The 17032-nt window shown below is 32.6% G+C and overlaps 2 protein-coding genes across 5 annotated transcripts in view; one reads left to right on the top strand and one right to left on the bottom strand.

The window, feature by feature from the left end:
• Positions 1–893, bottom strand: part of LOC127734322 (transient receptor potential cation channel subfamily M member 8-like) — a 78215-nt gene extending 77322 nt beyond the window's left edge. For all 4 annotated transcript variants that reach the window (XM_052244157.1, XM_052244158.1, XM_052244159.1 and 1 more), the window contains exons 1-2: positions 826–893; positions 601–701 (exon numbers count right to left, since the gene is read on the bottom strand). In XM_052244157.1, the coding sequence (XP_052100117.1) occupies positions 601–659 (59 nt within the window). In that variant the 5' untranslated portion in view covers positions 660–701; positions 826–893. The remainder of the gene's footprint in view (positions 1–600; positions 702–825) is intronic.
• Positions 894–16471: 15578 nt separating this feature from the next.
• The window catches only part of LOC127734320 (transient receptor potential cation channel subfamily M member 2-like), a 101648-nt gene continuing 101087 nt past the window's right edge, over positions 16472–17032 (top strand). The window contains exon 1 of the mRNA XM_052244154.1: positions 16472–16568. The gene's annotated coding sequence lies outside the window, so the exon portion shown is untranslated. The remainder of the gene's footprint in view (positions 16569–17032) is intronic.

Here is a 17032-nt window from a genome sequence, read left to right as displayed (position 1 = left end):
TAAAACTTTGTGACAAGATCAAAACTTTTGACAACGTGAAAACAATTATTTTTTTAATCTTTTTTCATGAAAATGTCAAAGACCATAATTAGAAAAGCTATGATTATCCTAAATGCATTCAACTGACTAGTTCTTAAAGTACATGACCGCATTTTTAACTGTGAATGAACGGAAGAATAGACAATTTGACTAATTTTCGGCCGGCCAGAACTATAGCCCTTGTCATTTTTAAATTTGTACACAGATAATATAGATAAGAGTATGAAATAGCAAAATATCTTTTACGCAGATGCCTGTGGTAAATATATGGTAATAATTCAAGGTTGACGCATTTCCGTTTTCGTTCCGTAGACAACGGTAAAGGATCGGGGTCTGTATAGCCTTACACATATAAAGTTTCCTCCAAACGTATCAGACTTTCTTTGGATTAATATTCTATTGCAAATAAAGATAGACTATAATGAGAACTTTAAAATCATCCAACAATTATTTAATTAGGTAAAAATGATTTATTATACTCAATGCACATGCTACCGTTAGTAATCATTTCAACGTGCCACATTTTACAATGTTATTCAATTGTGATAAAGAAACACTTACTTCGATTTCTCCTGTGTGCCGGATTTGGATGGTCCAGGTTCGGCGGCAACTTTTGACATTCTCCAATCTATCTAGATGGTCAATATTTTAATTGTTTATATCTGAAACAAAACGAATTGAACATCAGCGCGTACATTTGTAAACATTATACAAGTTATTACGGAGTAAATTATATAAATTATGATACCTAAATAGCTACAAGGCAGAGGATAAAAGTGAACTTACAGATATTTCAAAGAATTAGTTTGCTGTCTATCACAAGATTCAAGTTTTACTACTTAATCATGGCAATACGCACACAAATAATAATACCAATGTATGTATTGTTCCAAGTTACTTATATGGAAGACTGCAGTTCCAAAAATATATTTTAGTTGGAAGTAGGTCAATTTAATAAACATTTCTCGTTAACTATTTTACTACAGTAGAATTTTTCGAAAATTAAGTTTTGTAACATAATCGTAATTTATGTACAAAGCATTGTAATTTTAAACAATAACGTTGCACGAATCACATTGAAGAAATACAAAAACATAAGAATTATCTCAAAGTAACATGTACAGTAATGAATTGAAAAGTTTTGAAAGTCTCTTAAACACTGAATTTCAGATCGGCCTACTTATCATTTCTTAAATTGCATAGTGTTTGACTGCTTAAATATCGAATAATTATCAATAAAAGAACAGAAAAATATTTTTTTCCCGTGAATGAAATCAATGTTGTCTTTGTCAATAAATACTTAAATTTCCGTCAATAGTGAATTTGATATCTAAATTTAAAAATTAAAATGCTTTGAATTTCAGTAGATCCACTTCAAATAAACGACTAGTTGCAATTGCATGTATTTTAAGACCAATTGAACTATTGTACATAAACAAGCATGTATAAAATTCTTTTTTCGTTGATATGGAGCCTAGGCATCTTGATGTCGTACGGAATTATAGATTAAACAAATAATATAATATTATATATATAAATGTGTTTATTGTCACGATTTAAGACATTTAATGAGCAAGTTTTAAGAAGACAGTTGGTACATCTTTATATTTGTGGGGATAGGCTTATGAATGGTTTTAGTAGTATTTGAAATCTAAGTAGGGTGAACACAACTGTACAATTTGTCCGGCAAGCACGATGAATATAGTGGAGAAGTTAGCAGTTAGTAAAGTGCACATTTCATTTTTATTTATTGTGGGGTACAATATTCATTAACCATACCTAAACAATGTTACCACTTGGAAGCAATGTCGAGGAAATGAAGGGAAACGTTAAAAAGAGAAGACAGGTTTTTGATCCCATCATGAGGCTTATCTTCAGAAATGAAATTTAAAATTTTACCATATCTCGCAGACTTTAAAAAGGAATCAAATCTGAGCAGACATAGCGTCAGTACAACTAGATCAAAGAGACAAATCATTTCTAATTATATAATTAATATCATATGGAATTTTAAAACACCGAATAGAAGCTACATTTGTGAATTTATGTCGGTAAAATGGTCAGCAAATCTTGCAAATTCAAGACCAACTTCATATAGAAATTCCCTTACTGTCAAAACATCCATTTTTTTTCAAGTAATACAGAGCAAAGTTGTAAGCAAGGTTAACAAAACAGGTGAGAAGATTTTTTTAAGACAGTTCATTTCATGTTTACATTTGATTAGAACCACGGTAGGTATAGTGTCCGGCTAGGATCGTGGTTTTTCGAGTAATTTGATCGGGTTTTTTTTTCCAGTGTGACCACTTTTTTTCGAGTGAATATGATCAAAAATGTAAACAAACAGACTTTCTTTCTGAAAAGACGTGATATAGAAGCTTGAGTTTAATATACAAGGATATACAAGGTGTGTTAGTATTTGAAATAAAAAGATATTATCAATCCGACATTACTTTTCGTTCAAAAAGTTGAATTTAGCCTTACAATGCTTTTATTCCAAAAAACACATACCAATGCAAATGTCGATGGAAATGCATACATGGAATCCATATATTCTTAGATATACAGACACTTTACAAAAATTCTTGTTGTTGCATTGAAAAACGATATTTGAGACTAAATTCATTTCTATGTGTTCGGGTTTTTCGAGAGCAGTCCGGGCTTTTTCGAGTGCGTCCTTGTTTTATCGAGTGATTATACAAATTTCCTATAGCTTAGAATGTTGTGTGTCAGTGTATTTACGTTTAAAAACAATAAAAAAGGGTTCAAATTATGTACTTTTTAAGGCACGAAACCAATGCATTCATCAGTTTAATAAAGGTGTACTAACACTTAGACTTTATAAACAAGTATCAGCCATCTGTATATATTTCTGTTTGTCACAACTTATAAATTACATGTACAGTATATATTCATGATGTCAACAATCTAATGTAAGCATAGACAATTTGGATTGAGACGTACGTACAAAGAGTGAATTAAGCTGATGAATTATTCTTTTCATTGTTAACTATATAAGAAATGTAATTCAGATGTTATTGTCAATGGGAATAAAAACTGGTCGGATAAAGTGTCTTTTAGTAGAATATTTTTTATTTCATATAAAAAAAGAAGATAATGAGACAACTCTCCAAAAGAGACCAAATGACACAAAAATTAACAACTATAGCTCACCGTACGGCCTTCAACAACGAGCAAAGGCCATACCGCGTAGTATGATATAAAAGGCCTCGAAATGACAAATGTAAAACAATTCAAACGAGAAAGCTAACGGCCTAATTTATGTAAAAAAAATAAACGAAAAACAAATATGTACACATCAACAAACGACAACCACTGAATAACAGGCTCCTGACTTGGTACAGGCACATACATACAGAATGTGGCGGGGTTAAACATGTTAGCGGGATCCCAACCCTCCCCTAACCTGGGACAGTGATGGAACAGTACAACATAAGAACGAACTATAAAAATCAGTTGAAAAAGGCTTAACTCATCAGATGGATACAAATAGAAATACAAAAACAAATGCATTTTTTTTATTCTTCTCTGCTGTCCAGTAGGTTTCTTACTCCGTTTTTTAATAAACAGCTGCGCCAGGGGCGCATGATACGCTTGATATCAAACTCGCCGGAGCATCGTTTAATATTATATTGAAATTAAATAACTCGAGTTGATATCAAGCGATATCCATTATCACTCGTTATGAAACCTATAAATAATTTCTCAATGTCATCAAAAATTTATAAAAAAAAACTGAAAGGGAGTTAACCTTAATCTATATAAAGCAGTCACCAAAGTTTCATGAAAACTCCTCAAAGCATTTTAAAAATATTGTCCGAAAACTGTAAAATCACCCCTTTTTAGCTCACCTGGCCCTAAAGGGTCAAGTGAACTTTTCTCATAACTTGGCGTCCGTCGTTGTCCGTCATCGTCCGTTAACTTTTACATTGTGTCGTCCCGTGATGCTCAGATATCAGTGGCGTAGCTAGACAAATAATGATCTGCACGCAGAAGTTGCCGAGCGTAGCGAGGCAAAAACATTTCGCCGAGCGGAGCTAGGCGAACAAAAATTTTGGACCCTTTTTTACAGAAAATGAATCTTTTTTCGATCTAAGATGGTTAATTTTGAAGTGAAGTATGCACAGTTGAGTGTTTTGCTATACTAGTATATCAAATCAAAGACCTAAAACTGACTAAAAAATTCTAAAAACTTTGCAATGCTCGCCAATTTATTATACTTCAAAGAAAGAAAGGGCTAAAGAACTGGATCCTCTCATGACATATATGTTAACATACGAAAACAAAGCAATTCAAACAATCAATTTTTAATTTGGTGATATATAAATGTGACGTTCGTATGTAAGACCGTATGTAAGACTGAAGTTAACAACCGAGGTCCTTTAGGAGAGTAACATTTTCATTTGCCTAGCATTGTTAAACGTGTCAATAACTTCTTTAGTGTCAATGTCAAAATCAGAATGAACGTGCAGCAGTGCAAGTGAAGAAAGTCTTTCTTGTCCCATAGTCGATCTCAGATACGTTTTTACGCGTTTCAGAGCGCTGAAAGGGCGTTCAGCAGTAGAGGTTGAGGGTGGCATGGTGAGAAGTATTTGCAGAATACAGAATATATTTGGGCAAAGTTCTTTCGGCGTCATCTTCAATGTTGCACAGAGATGGTCTGGTTTCTTAGATGGATAAATATCCCATCGCGCAACCCACCTTTTAATTTGAGAAGAAACGGATATTCTTATTGAAGATCGGACTCGCAGGCGCGAAATATGCGAATTTGATGGTCCCGATTCAAACTTTTCAGATTGTTTGGAAGAAGCATCTGGGTAAGAAAACGTTCTTCCGAATTGACAAGACGATCTCGTAGTTCGTTCTAAATTAGTAGATGGTCTAAAAATTGTATATACCGATGTACGCACAACAAAACTGAACTGATAGAAAACACGGAAACCTTTCTGACAAGTTGAAACACCCATATGTATATATAAAGTGACAGTCAATCGCACTCTTTCTTTTTTTGACTGCTATGATTTTTTAATTATGATTTTTTTTTGGGCCATTTCATTCGTGCACGCAAGTGAGTCGTTGCGTCAATGGTAGCTACGCCACTGGATATATACGTCTAGAGTTTTAATTGCTGTTGAACAGATCACAATCTGAGCAGCTTAATAACTGTATTTTAATGTTAAGGATAGCGGATCATGTGCAACGCAAACATTTTTTACAGAAATCTTCACCCTCTAATACTTATGGAACAAGTTCATTATAGATAGAGATAACTGTAAACAGCAAGATTGTTCAGTAAAGTAAGATCTACAAACAAGTCACCATCACCAAAAACAGAGAATTTTGTCATGAATTATATTCTGGTATTTAATGTAGAAGAGTGTCCATTGTTTAATATGCACTGCAGCACATAGACCAAGGTGAGCGACACAGGCTCGGCTCTAGTTTGTTTAATAAAATCCTATAACTCGAAAACGTAAAATCTAAAATTTATAAAATTCGAAAGGGAGGATACCTCAATAGATAAAAAAAATTCAACGAAGTTTCATGTAAATTGGTTACAGCGTTTTTTCAGTTTTGTCCGACATGCTGACGACGGACAGACAACGGTATACCATAATACGTACCGTATAAAAACTCCGGGGTTCACCACGAAAAATATTATTAACTGTGACAACAAAAATACCATAAAATGAAGTTGAAAAGATTATGAGTCTCCTGCACTATGTTCTTAAGACCTTTTTATAAAGGATCCAATAATTTCTAATTTAATACTGGAAAGTTGTGGTAGAACGTTTTCCGAACAGAAAACTTGCATTAAATTGAAAAAGGTTAATTTTGATCAACGTAGTAATATGTTTTGGTGATTTATTGAGAATATATGATATTTTCATTCATTTAATTACATTTATATACTAGAAAAGTCATTTTTTAAAGTCAGAAATAACTTTTTTCTATTAAAATATTCGTTAAAAAACCCGGACCATTTGTTTAAAACCCCGGACGGTTTCACAGTTCCTCTCGAAAAAGCCCGGACAATAACAAACACTGAATTTAATGGTTAAATACAAGGAAATTGTGCTTCTTTGTTACTCAAAACATGTATAGTATTCAAAATAAAATGGGTAGTCACGTTAAAAAGTATTATAATTACGAATTAGTAGTTAATTGACCTGATCGCATGTTTTATCACTCGAAAAAGCCCGATCTACACTCGAAAAAAATGGACAGATTCACTCGAAAAACCACGATCCTAGCCGGACGCTATACCTACCGTGAGAACTGTGCACATTTACTGTTACTGTACAGTATCAGGTAAAAGAAATTAAAATGACTGACAGGAAAAATAAGTAAGGAAGAGCATTCAAACCAGGAATTTCCACTAATTTTGAGTTACAAGAAAAAGTTATAAGACTTTACAAAACAGTAAGGTTTTCTTATTCACAAACATGACGACATTGTGAAATTTCGCACAATATTGTAGAAAAATTTGTTAACATCTTCCGAATTGACAGGACGTTGTCGCGTGGTTAAAAACGGTCTTGACCTGAAAGAAGAGTTCCAACAAGATAGTACAAGCGGTAGAATACTACAAATCAAGGAAGCCGTCAATTTTCCCCCCAAAATTCATAAGCGATTGTTATTTGATGGTAATACAACATGCGAAAACGTACCAAGTGCATCAAAAATATGGAATATTTTGAATCACGACTTAAAAATATCATTAGAAAAGTTGAGAACGTGTGTTAGAGAGTCCCTAGATGATGATGTTCAGGTTAATGTTGATGAATACGTTGATAATATAAGTACAAGAAAATCCATATACACTTCATTTTTTTTTATGAATCATCTGTCGTCCAAACAACCTAAAATAGACTATATATTAGATTTTAGCGAGAGAAATTTATGTATTACTGAAAAATTATTACACCAGGGTTTTCGATATCATAAACTAGTCAAAACATTTACTAAATGTTATCATCGGTATAAGGACATCATTCGTAAATATAACTCAACATGCAGATATCTTATACGTTCGGGTATTTCACATCCAATTTTTTATGGTAATATTCTTTACAAAGCACAAAAATGTCAGTATTCAACTCAAAAGCTAACAAAACCTTTAAACAGACTTATTAAGAAGGGATATAGTTACGATACTGTTGTCAGATCATTAAAGATTGCATATTTTGGCTTTAATATTAATTCACTTATAGGGTCTTTGCATCGGAATTAAACACATTTATTCTAAAACCAGTTGTTGGCAAGACACGGGTTATGTTCTTCTCATATATTTTATGACGGTATAATACTAAACCCCTAACAGGAGGGATTGTGCCTGATATTCATATGATGAAGACATAATCTTTTAATCAGTTTAATTGAGGTCTGTAGCTGGCATGTCAGTAACTGCTAGTTGTCTGTTGTTATTTATGTATTATTGTCATTTTGTTTATTTTCTTTTGTTTCCTATTCTGACATCGGACTCGGACTTCTCTTATACTGAGTTTTACTGTACGTACTGTTGTACGTTTTTTTTTTTTACATTGGCTAGAGGTATAGGGGGAGGGTTGAGATCTCAAAAAACATGTTTAACCCCGCCGCATTTTTGAGCCTTTCCCAAGTCAGGAGTCTCTGGCCTTTGCTAGTCTTGTATCATTTTTAATTTTAGTTTCCTGTGTATAATTTGGAGTTTAGTATGACGTCCATTACCACTGAACTAGTATACATATATGTTTAGGGGCCAGCTGAAGGACGCCTTCGGGTGCGGGAGTTTCTCGCTGCATTGAAGACCCATTGGTGGCCTTCGGCTGTTGTCTGCTCTATGGTCGGGTTGTTGTCTCTTTGACACATTCCCCATTTCCATTTTCAATTTTATATCACCATCAAACAACGGAGTTATGTTGTTTAGATAATGCATTCCAAGCAGTAGAAATTAATGGAAATGCATTTCTACAGGCCAAAGTACCGTTATCATGAACAATTGCGGTTTTCACCATATCCAAATCTGAACCCATGCTAAAACTGTTTCAAGGTTATGAAGGATTTTTTTTACGACGCCACACCAGGTTTGCTTCAGATTTCACAGTAATGGCTATATGCAATAAATACTTTAACTTCTTCAAATCACTGTTAATGTTTCGTGGATGTGGAAATGTGTAAATTAAAAATATTAGCAAAATTATTAAGCTTTTATTATTTTTTTTCCGATGCTGTGAACTTTCCGTTTTATGTGGATGAATGCGAGAAATATGACTTACTTTCATATATTTAATCCAGATAGTCTTGTTGCTTTGTGCAGAATTTAGATAAAATTTCCCAGACTATGGTAAATCATGAAATTTTGCATAATAGTAGTATGGTCATGGTAAACATTTTAAGGTATTGACCCAGACTGCAAGTCGAAATTGGGCGGAGTGGTGGCCATTTTGTAAATGACGGACGTTGGATTTCTATAAAATACGTAAAAAATTCATGAAAATTATATCAGTCAAGCTAATGACGTGAAATCTTGTTAATATAGTGACAATTTTTATATAGCCTTATACTAATTGCCATGTTGAACAAAACTTACGAAAAAGTTATATTGCATGGCGGTCATCTTCCAATTTTAAAGCCAAAACAGGTCGAACTCAAAATTCAAAATTCGATGAAAATAAATTGTTTGGTTGATATAGTTTATCTAAAAACTACTTCCAAAAAACCTCCATTGCAGACATAATGAGTATCATGTAATACAAGTAATGTCATAAGGGAATCAGCTGTTTAAATGTTCTCAATTGACGTTATAAATCTCCCACAATAAATTAGTAGTATATGTTTTGTCTATTCACACAATAGTAGCCACTGTCTAAATAAAGGCAACAGTAGTATACCGCTGCTCAAAAGCCATAAATCGATTGATAGAAAAAAATCCGGGTTACAAACTGAAACCGAGGGAAACACATCAACTATAAGAGGACAACAACGGAACAACAGAAACACTGAAGTGCAACACAAACAAACGCCAACATACATAGAATAGAACTATTTGATAACAACTGCCGTATTCCTGACTTGGTACAGGACATTTTAAGAAACAAATGGTGGGTTGAACCTGGTTTTATGGCTAGCCAAACCTAAAATATCCTTTAACATTGCCTTCCACATTTATACAGAGCAGTACAACTTAATGATGCCTTTACACCTTTGCATCGTCATTGACAACCGTTTTCACTTTATTAGCATAGATCTGCTATGTCAGCTGCTATCCAAATTTTCAGATGCGTTGTGTCAATTCTTTCTTCCATGACAACTCCAATCCAATTCCATGGATAACATATGCCTGGCTTGCTTTCGTTGTCTTTGGATTCTTCCTTTTGCCTTGTTATTGTTCTATAACTGTTCAAAACTAAACTTTTAAACAACAAAGCAGATAATGTATGTATCAATATATGTTTATTTATGAATTCTAAAATACTTTTTTGAAACACAATTATTTACAACATTTGAAATCAATAAAAACATCTATAAATACGATCAACGGTCTTAAACTCTATTATTAGGCTTAACATAGCTATTTACATAAAACTATTTTTTTTCAAGATATCCCTCCCCTAAGAAATTAATAGTTTCTTGTAGACATATACTATAGATTTTTAAAGGACTCATATTAACAATAAATAATCAATATGTACAAAACATAACAAATTTTAATACTGCAATTGTGAATACTTTTTCAAAAGAAAGCAAAGTCCTTATTGTTGTCTACGTCACAGTTCACATATCAATATATGTTTATTCATCGTAGTTATTAGTACATTCTTTTTATCAAAAATACCATAAATAAATATTTTGTTACTTCATATTGATTTTAGAAAATTTATTGAAGGTACCAAAGAAGGAATTGCGAAGCTTAAAATAAACCCATTTTGTGGATTCTGTAAAATCATATACTTTTGAAGCCAGTCAGTTGCAATTTGCATCATTTGCATTGCGCCAAAAAAAAAAAAAACTTTTAACCTAAAAAAATTGCTTTGAATAGACTGTTACAAATATCTTATATATATCTATAAAGACACAAATACCCATTACACATAAAGTTGGTTGTAATAGAAACACAAATATATTACACAATCACAATCATTAAATTTAATCACGACCGTTCCACTTTTAATTTTGTTTCATAATTGAAAAAAATATCATACAAATAGCTTGCATCTTATCATTTTACTATTGTTCTTCACACGTTTTTCTTTTACTGATAGTTTTTACACAGGACTAATGATATATGAATATGATAAAACAAAATATATATACAAAAACACATATGATAATGAAAAGGTAAGTATATGAATACTACAATATAACAAGAGTTATCCTCAAAGTTTAATCAAACAACAGGAATAGTATGAGTATGAATATATACTGTAACACCTATCCATATATATCTAATTCTTTACATTATTTTAAAGAAAATGAACTTAAGGATGTACTTAGGTCAGGTTTAGGAATTTGTGTCAGATGTTCAGACTCCTTGTTTTTTTTCCTACGATACGGGTCAACTATTTTTTTTTCTTTTCATATAAGACTTTAATTTGTATACAAAACACAACATAGAAAACTAAAGACTGAGCAACACGAACCCCACCAAATACTGGGTTTCTTTGTCTTTGGATTCTGTCTACTTGCTTTGTTGTTTAGTTTTATCAAACATTAAGCATGATACCTGGCCACCTGTTATATTAAAACTCCATCACTTAACTTGGCTAAGAGAACTGTGTCTTGTTGTTTAAATACACTTTGTCGATCATAAATGTCGATGTATCGTTATGCGAATAGCAAAATAAAAAAATAGCCAAAAATGATATATTAGAAATTATTGTTTTCAAAATGGTCACCATTTAAGATTGCCACCACTACTTCAAAATTTGACGTCTTCAGGTGATTGTCCTTTTCATTGTGATAGATATACCAAGTTTTATCAAATTTAGTAATGCCATTTATTTTTCATAGTTTTTTATGATTTTTTTTATTAATTTTCAGAGCGGCCATTTTGATTTTCTGAAATGGGTCTATAGCAATACATGTTTGCAAAGTTTGATGTCATTACCTCTATCTGAACAATCGTTTCATATGTCGACTTGAATGAGAGTAAATTCTCGATTCCGATTTTGTCAATTTTCAAATTTCTTTTCTGTCTGAAATTACATATATTTTAATCTATTGAAAATGATGACTGTAAAACCCTGTGCAGTTATTTATATGATTCATTTGTAATATAGTAGCAACAAGAAAGATGAGCTACGTATATTATTAGGCGAGCCTCTTTTTTCAGTCTCTAGTTATAATCGCGATATCGTCCTAAACATGCACGAAATATTTCACTGGACGTAAAGCACCCAGCAAAAAATTAATCAATAATCACGTTTGTCATCATTATATTCGGCTGTCAGGTGTTTATGAAATAATTAAATCAAACAAGGTAATCTTGTGTTACATGAAGTGTAACTAAAAGAACGTTTACATTATAGTAATTTTATTTTGTGATTTCAATGATTAAAACGGAACAAAGAGACTTGTTGTTTTAACAATAGTCATTACATATCGTTTCACTCATATATTTGATCATATCTCTCAATACTGTCAGTGACAATATGTAAAATAGATATTATATCAAATACAAATATAATCATAGTATAATGAAGCAACATGTGCAAATGTTATATTAAACAAATCTATTTGTATAATTACTACATTGAGTTTGAAAAAAATCTTGTTTAGGTATAAAAAGTAAAATAACAAAATTACCGAACTCCAAGGAAATTCAAATCGGATAGTCCCTTATAAAATGACAAAATCTAAAGCTCAAACACATCAAACTAATGGAAAACAACTGTCATATTCCTGACTTGGTACAGGCATTTCCTTATGTAGAAAATGGAGGATTAAACCTGGTGTGATAGCTAGATAAACCTCTCACTTGTATGACAGTCGCATAAAATAACATCATATTGACACAATGTGAGATCAAAACAAACAGATAAACATGTAAGAAAATAGGGGTACGGAATAATTATCATCAATTTTGCAAGGTCCTGGTATCCTCCGATGATTTGTTTTTTGTTGATAAAGGACGATACATTCCTTGACATAAATATATGTGGTTGGTGACAAATTGAGTAAATATTTGGTAAGAAGTATTTAGTAGTTTCAGAAAAAAATATCGATTCTATCAAATATCAAAATATCAAAAAAAAAAAGTTTGACTTACTAATTACAGTAATATAGTTTTCTATAAATTAAAACATAACTTAATATCTCAGCCTATATCCTGTTGATACTAATATTTTGGCATTGAGCAAGATAATTTTTTTCAGGCTGTGCAGAAGTGTACAAATTAACATTTAAGTCCGGTTAAACACGACTTTGTTATTGTAGTAAATTTAATCGTACAATCACTGCTAGCCCACACATTAGGGTTTAGTGTATTTTGTCTGTTTGTATGTTGTTATTACTGCTGTCAATTTTCAATATTTGACCCAACTAATAGCTGGAGGTATGTAACCCATCTGTGCTCTACAACTTCAACAGCGCAAAGATAAAGAAACAATCGGTAAATCAAGAGCCCTTAGGTTCCACTTTGTAAATACAGCTGTTTTTCAAACCACGCCTCTTTAGTGGAGATATATAATATTCATAGATAATTAATTTTGTTTACATACTCGTAGAGACATAACTTGGGAATGTTACCAGTAAATATACATATTCATATCGGTCAAATTGAAATCTGTGGGAAACCTATAGTCAAGGAAGGGGTAGTACAGGATTTTAGTGTAAGTTTAAACTCTTAGAAGTTCGGGGCATATACACGTTGAAAATATGCCGCACAGCCCTATATTTTGACCTTTGAAAAAAATAGTAGTGCATATGAATTTTCCATTCTAGGATAAGATTTTTTTCAAAACTTCATAGTAAACGTGGTACAGCTTTAGCCGTTAAAGGAGTTCCTATTGGAATTTGCATTGTCAATATTTACAGAAATGCAACCTATAAAGACTCTTGTCATCATAAAGTTGACATCCGCTTGAAAGCATCGAAGTCTGTTGATGATAAGTATGTAAGTAAATATAAAACAAGACATCTCGATTCTGAAACTAGCTCTAATTCACAAAAAATCGTTCAAAGTAAGCGTCTTTGTTATTGATCGTAATTATAATGTCACATTAAATTACGCATATTTCCTAAGTGTCATGTGAGAATCGACCTCAGGTCATTCATGATCCAAAGTCATTACCACAGAAATTGCATCGTCATTAATTATTGTTGTAAGCTCAAATGCGCATGCCCATTCTATTTTCGTTCTTATCAAACGCCAACTCATCAAGGGGTCGTCAGCTATAGGATGGTTGAAATCATTTAAACTAATCAATAGTAATAAAAATTCTTGATTTTTGACCTACTCTCGTTTTTTTGTCTTGTTTAACAAACAAGCCAATTGATGTTTATGAGTTATCTAAAATCAATACAATTACATATACACACCTATCTGAGAGTACTTTAAACGAATTTGTATACAGAGATAAAATATTAGCTAATAACTTATCTTTGCCTTGTCTGATAATACCTGAGTAAAGTTTCATATATAGGCAAAGCTTGTTGTGGGGATTTGATAAGGCATCCAGTACTGAAAAACTAGACCTTATTTATGATCATTTGTGACGTTTCTCAACACTGTCGTAGCACTTTGTGACGTAATGCGTTCTTTTATATTCGGTCTGTCAAGAAACTGGTCGACATTTTTGTTAACCTGATGTAAGTTATAATCCACCCACCCGCTCCTAACTGTAGTTAACGTGATATAGGTACTGCTAGTTGTGATCTTATTTTACAGTTTTCTCTCTCTTGTGTATTGATCTAGATGATTGCTGTGTTGTCCGGGATGATGAGTGTGTTGTTAAGCCAAGTGGGTGTTTACAAAATACATTAGTGTACATCCAATTTGTTGCATTTTTAATGAGACAATGGACGGTTTATATATCCGAATAAATTGTGCCTTCTTCTTTTACTTTAAAATTGGCAGAGTTACCTCCATCTAATGTTAATTTTCATGCCTAAGTAACTCGTTAATGCTTTTGCAGTTTTTGGAAATGGACACATGTGTATCCCATGGTGCATTGTTTACTAACTTAACTAGAATGTATCTTCAAATTTGTCATAATCTGCAGTAATCCCATATGAATTTATAGGAACATTGAAGTCTTGTTTGTAAATTAAAAGCTGTGCGCCAATATCATCAAAACATTGCACAATTTCCGGTAACAGAGGTTGCGGGGTTTGATGAAGTCTGTACAACTGAATGATACCGATATCATCTAGAATTGATATACAGACACACAACGATTTATTTCATTGATTGTATTTATAAAAAATAAGAAGTCGTGGTATGATTGCGAATGCGTTAACTCTCAACAAGAGACCAAAATGAAGTAGAAGAGGGGCGAAAGATACGAGAGGGACATTCAAACTCATAAGTCGAAAATAAACTGACAACGCCATGGCTGAAAATGAAAAAGACAAACAGACAAACAATAGTACACAAAACACAACATAGAAAAATAAAGACTTTACTACACGAACCCACCAGAAACTGGGGTGATCTAAGGTGCTCCGGAAGAGTAAGCAGATCCTGATCATCCACATGTGGCACCCGTCGTGTTTCTCATGTTAGTACACAGCCGGTAACAAGTCTAATTCGGTAGGTCACATTCGTGAAAAGGGGAAGGGATTGTATTTACGACATTAGGAACATATCCGCTTTCATCCGTGAAATTTACGAAGGGATGATTTCAACTCCACCATTTAGAACACTTGGTTTAATACCTTCCTTGTAAGCAGCAACTCTCTATCAAGGAAATCATGATAGGAAATTCCATCCCGGGAATATCGTATCAATTGGGAGATATATTCTCCGTATGCAGGCGCTGCTGGAATATTGCTACATAGAAATCAAAAGTTTACAATTGGGAAGCTCAAATCATCTCTTTTGTCGTAAAGTTTTGTTTTCAACTGACCCTCATTGTCAATTTCTAGATGTAAGTCAAGATATGAGGCAGACTAACAGTATCTGTTGGATCCTTTATCTCAAGTTCGATGGGATAGATGCGTTCAACATAGTAACCACACTTTGAATTTTTTAGTGAGAGAACATCATCTATATAGCGAAAAGTAAAGTTAAAGGATACTGCTAACTTCTTTTCTTTTTTCCTAAGAAGTTCTTGTATAAAGTCAGCCTGTTAAGAATAAAGGAACAAGTCGGCAAGAAGAAATGCTGATTGTTTGTTGAAAAACACGTCTTCAAAACGTAACAAACATATTGTCAATCAAGAAATCAAGCATCTTGATAATGTCAGTTTCAGAGAATTTTTTGTTTGAATCAGAGTTATTTTTGACAAAGTAGGATTTTTTCCTCCCTAAGACAAGATACTTGTATCTACGTTGGCCATTCTTTTTTATGAAACAAAACAATACCAATGTGTTTGGAATGGGGAATACTTGTGTAAAGTGTAGAAAAGTCAAATGTTTTAATACTATTGCAAGATGAAAGAGTCTTAGATTGTATGTACTCTAAAAGATCTATGGAATTTTGTAGTATCCACATCTGATTCACGCCATCTCTAGAATAGGCAGTTTCACAATAACTTTGAGTTCCGGCTTTGATTGCTGATAAAATTGATGTTAATAATTTAGAAAGAGGTTTCGTGGACCCATCAATATACCGTTGTTTGTAAAGACACTTATGTAGTTTAGGTATCCAATACAGTGATGGAAGATCCAGTTCTTCATCTTTGGTTGAAATTCCAAAGAAACATGTGATTATCCAAGATTTCCTCTTCATTAAGTGTCGTTGGGGTTAAGTTAACAAATATAGGTCACCGTACGGCCTTCAGCAATGAGCAAATCCCATACCGCATAGTAAGCTATCAAGGCACCGACATGACAAATGTAAAACAATTCTCACGAGAAAATTAACGGGCTGATTTAAGTATAAAACAATAAACGAAAATTATTTATGATATAAACTAGTTTGAAATCGCCAACCCTCCCCTAACCTGGGACAGTTGTGTAACAGTACAACATAAAAACCAACCATAAAAATCAGTTGAAAATAATAGTTGATTGTTACAATTGTCCATGCTGTTTCATTTTACAATGCAAATATTTGTACGTGTTATAATATTTATTTGACAAACTGTCAATGAGAGTATTGAGAGAGATATATTATGAAGTAATATGATATAACGAGTATTGATTACACTGCACTTTTTGAAAACCTAACATAACACTGCAATTTTTAATTTTCCCTTTAAAATCATTTCTAATTATGTATACAGACCCATAACCTCTTTTGAAATTTATAGATCTGATTATAGAAAGGACCTTGGTTGCTAAACCAGTAAATCAATAGAAATGTTATTTTTTTTTAAAATGAATTGAACAGTACAAGTATCAGAAATGTCTACAACGCAGTTAATGTGAGTATGTATAGATATAATTTGTTAACGAACTATCGAGTTTGAAAAGTTTCGAACTACCTGCAACCGAGTTATATATGGTAATGTACTTTTTTTTCTTTCGGTTAGATAAAATGACATTTGTAAATATAAAGCCAACAATTTAGTCTCGGGTAAAAAGAATATTGATAAAATTACAAATTAATGCGTAAATTATATTTTATTCTCCAAAGCGTAAGAGATTGCGCTCTTCAGTTATCTATAACAAAGTTTTCCCGTCGCTTGTCAAGTAATATTCTGCAAAAATAATACCTCACACATACTTATCTTTCATAAACTGACCGTGACGGAAATTTTCAGGAACAAACTTTTATTTCAACCTAACTTCTTTCCTAATTCATAAGCGAACGTTTTGAACATGAAATTGTTTAGAACTTGATCATATTACGTGAAGCTTATGGGTTGGCCCGGAATAAAACATATAG

The sequence above is a fragment of the Mytilus californianus genome, unplaced genomic scaffold (genome assembly GCF_021869535.1).
Source record: "Mytilus californianus isolate M0D057914Y unplaced genomic scaffold, xbMytCali1.0.p SCAF_3, whole genome shotgun sequence".
NCBI classification, from domain to species: Eukaryota; Metazoa; Mollusca; class Bivalvia; order Mytilida; family Mytilidae; genus Mytilus; species Mytilus californianus.
Note: the sequence above shows the minus strand (reverse complement) of the source record. Positions and strands in the feature narration are given on the sequence as shown.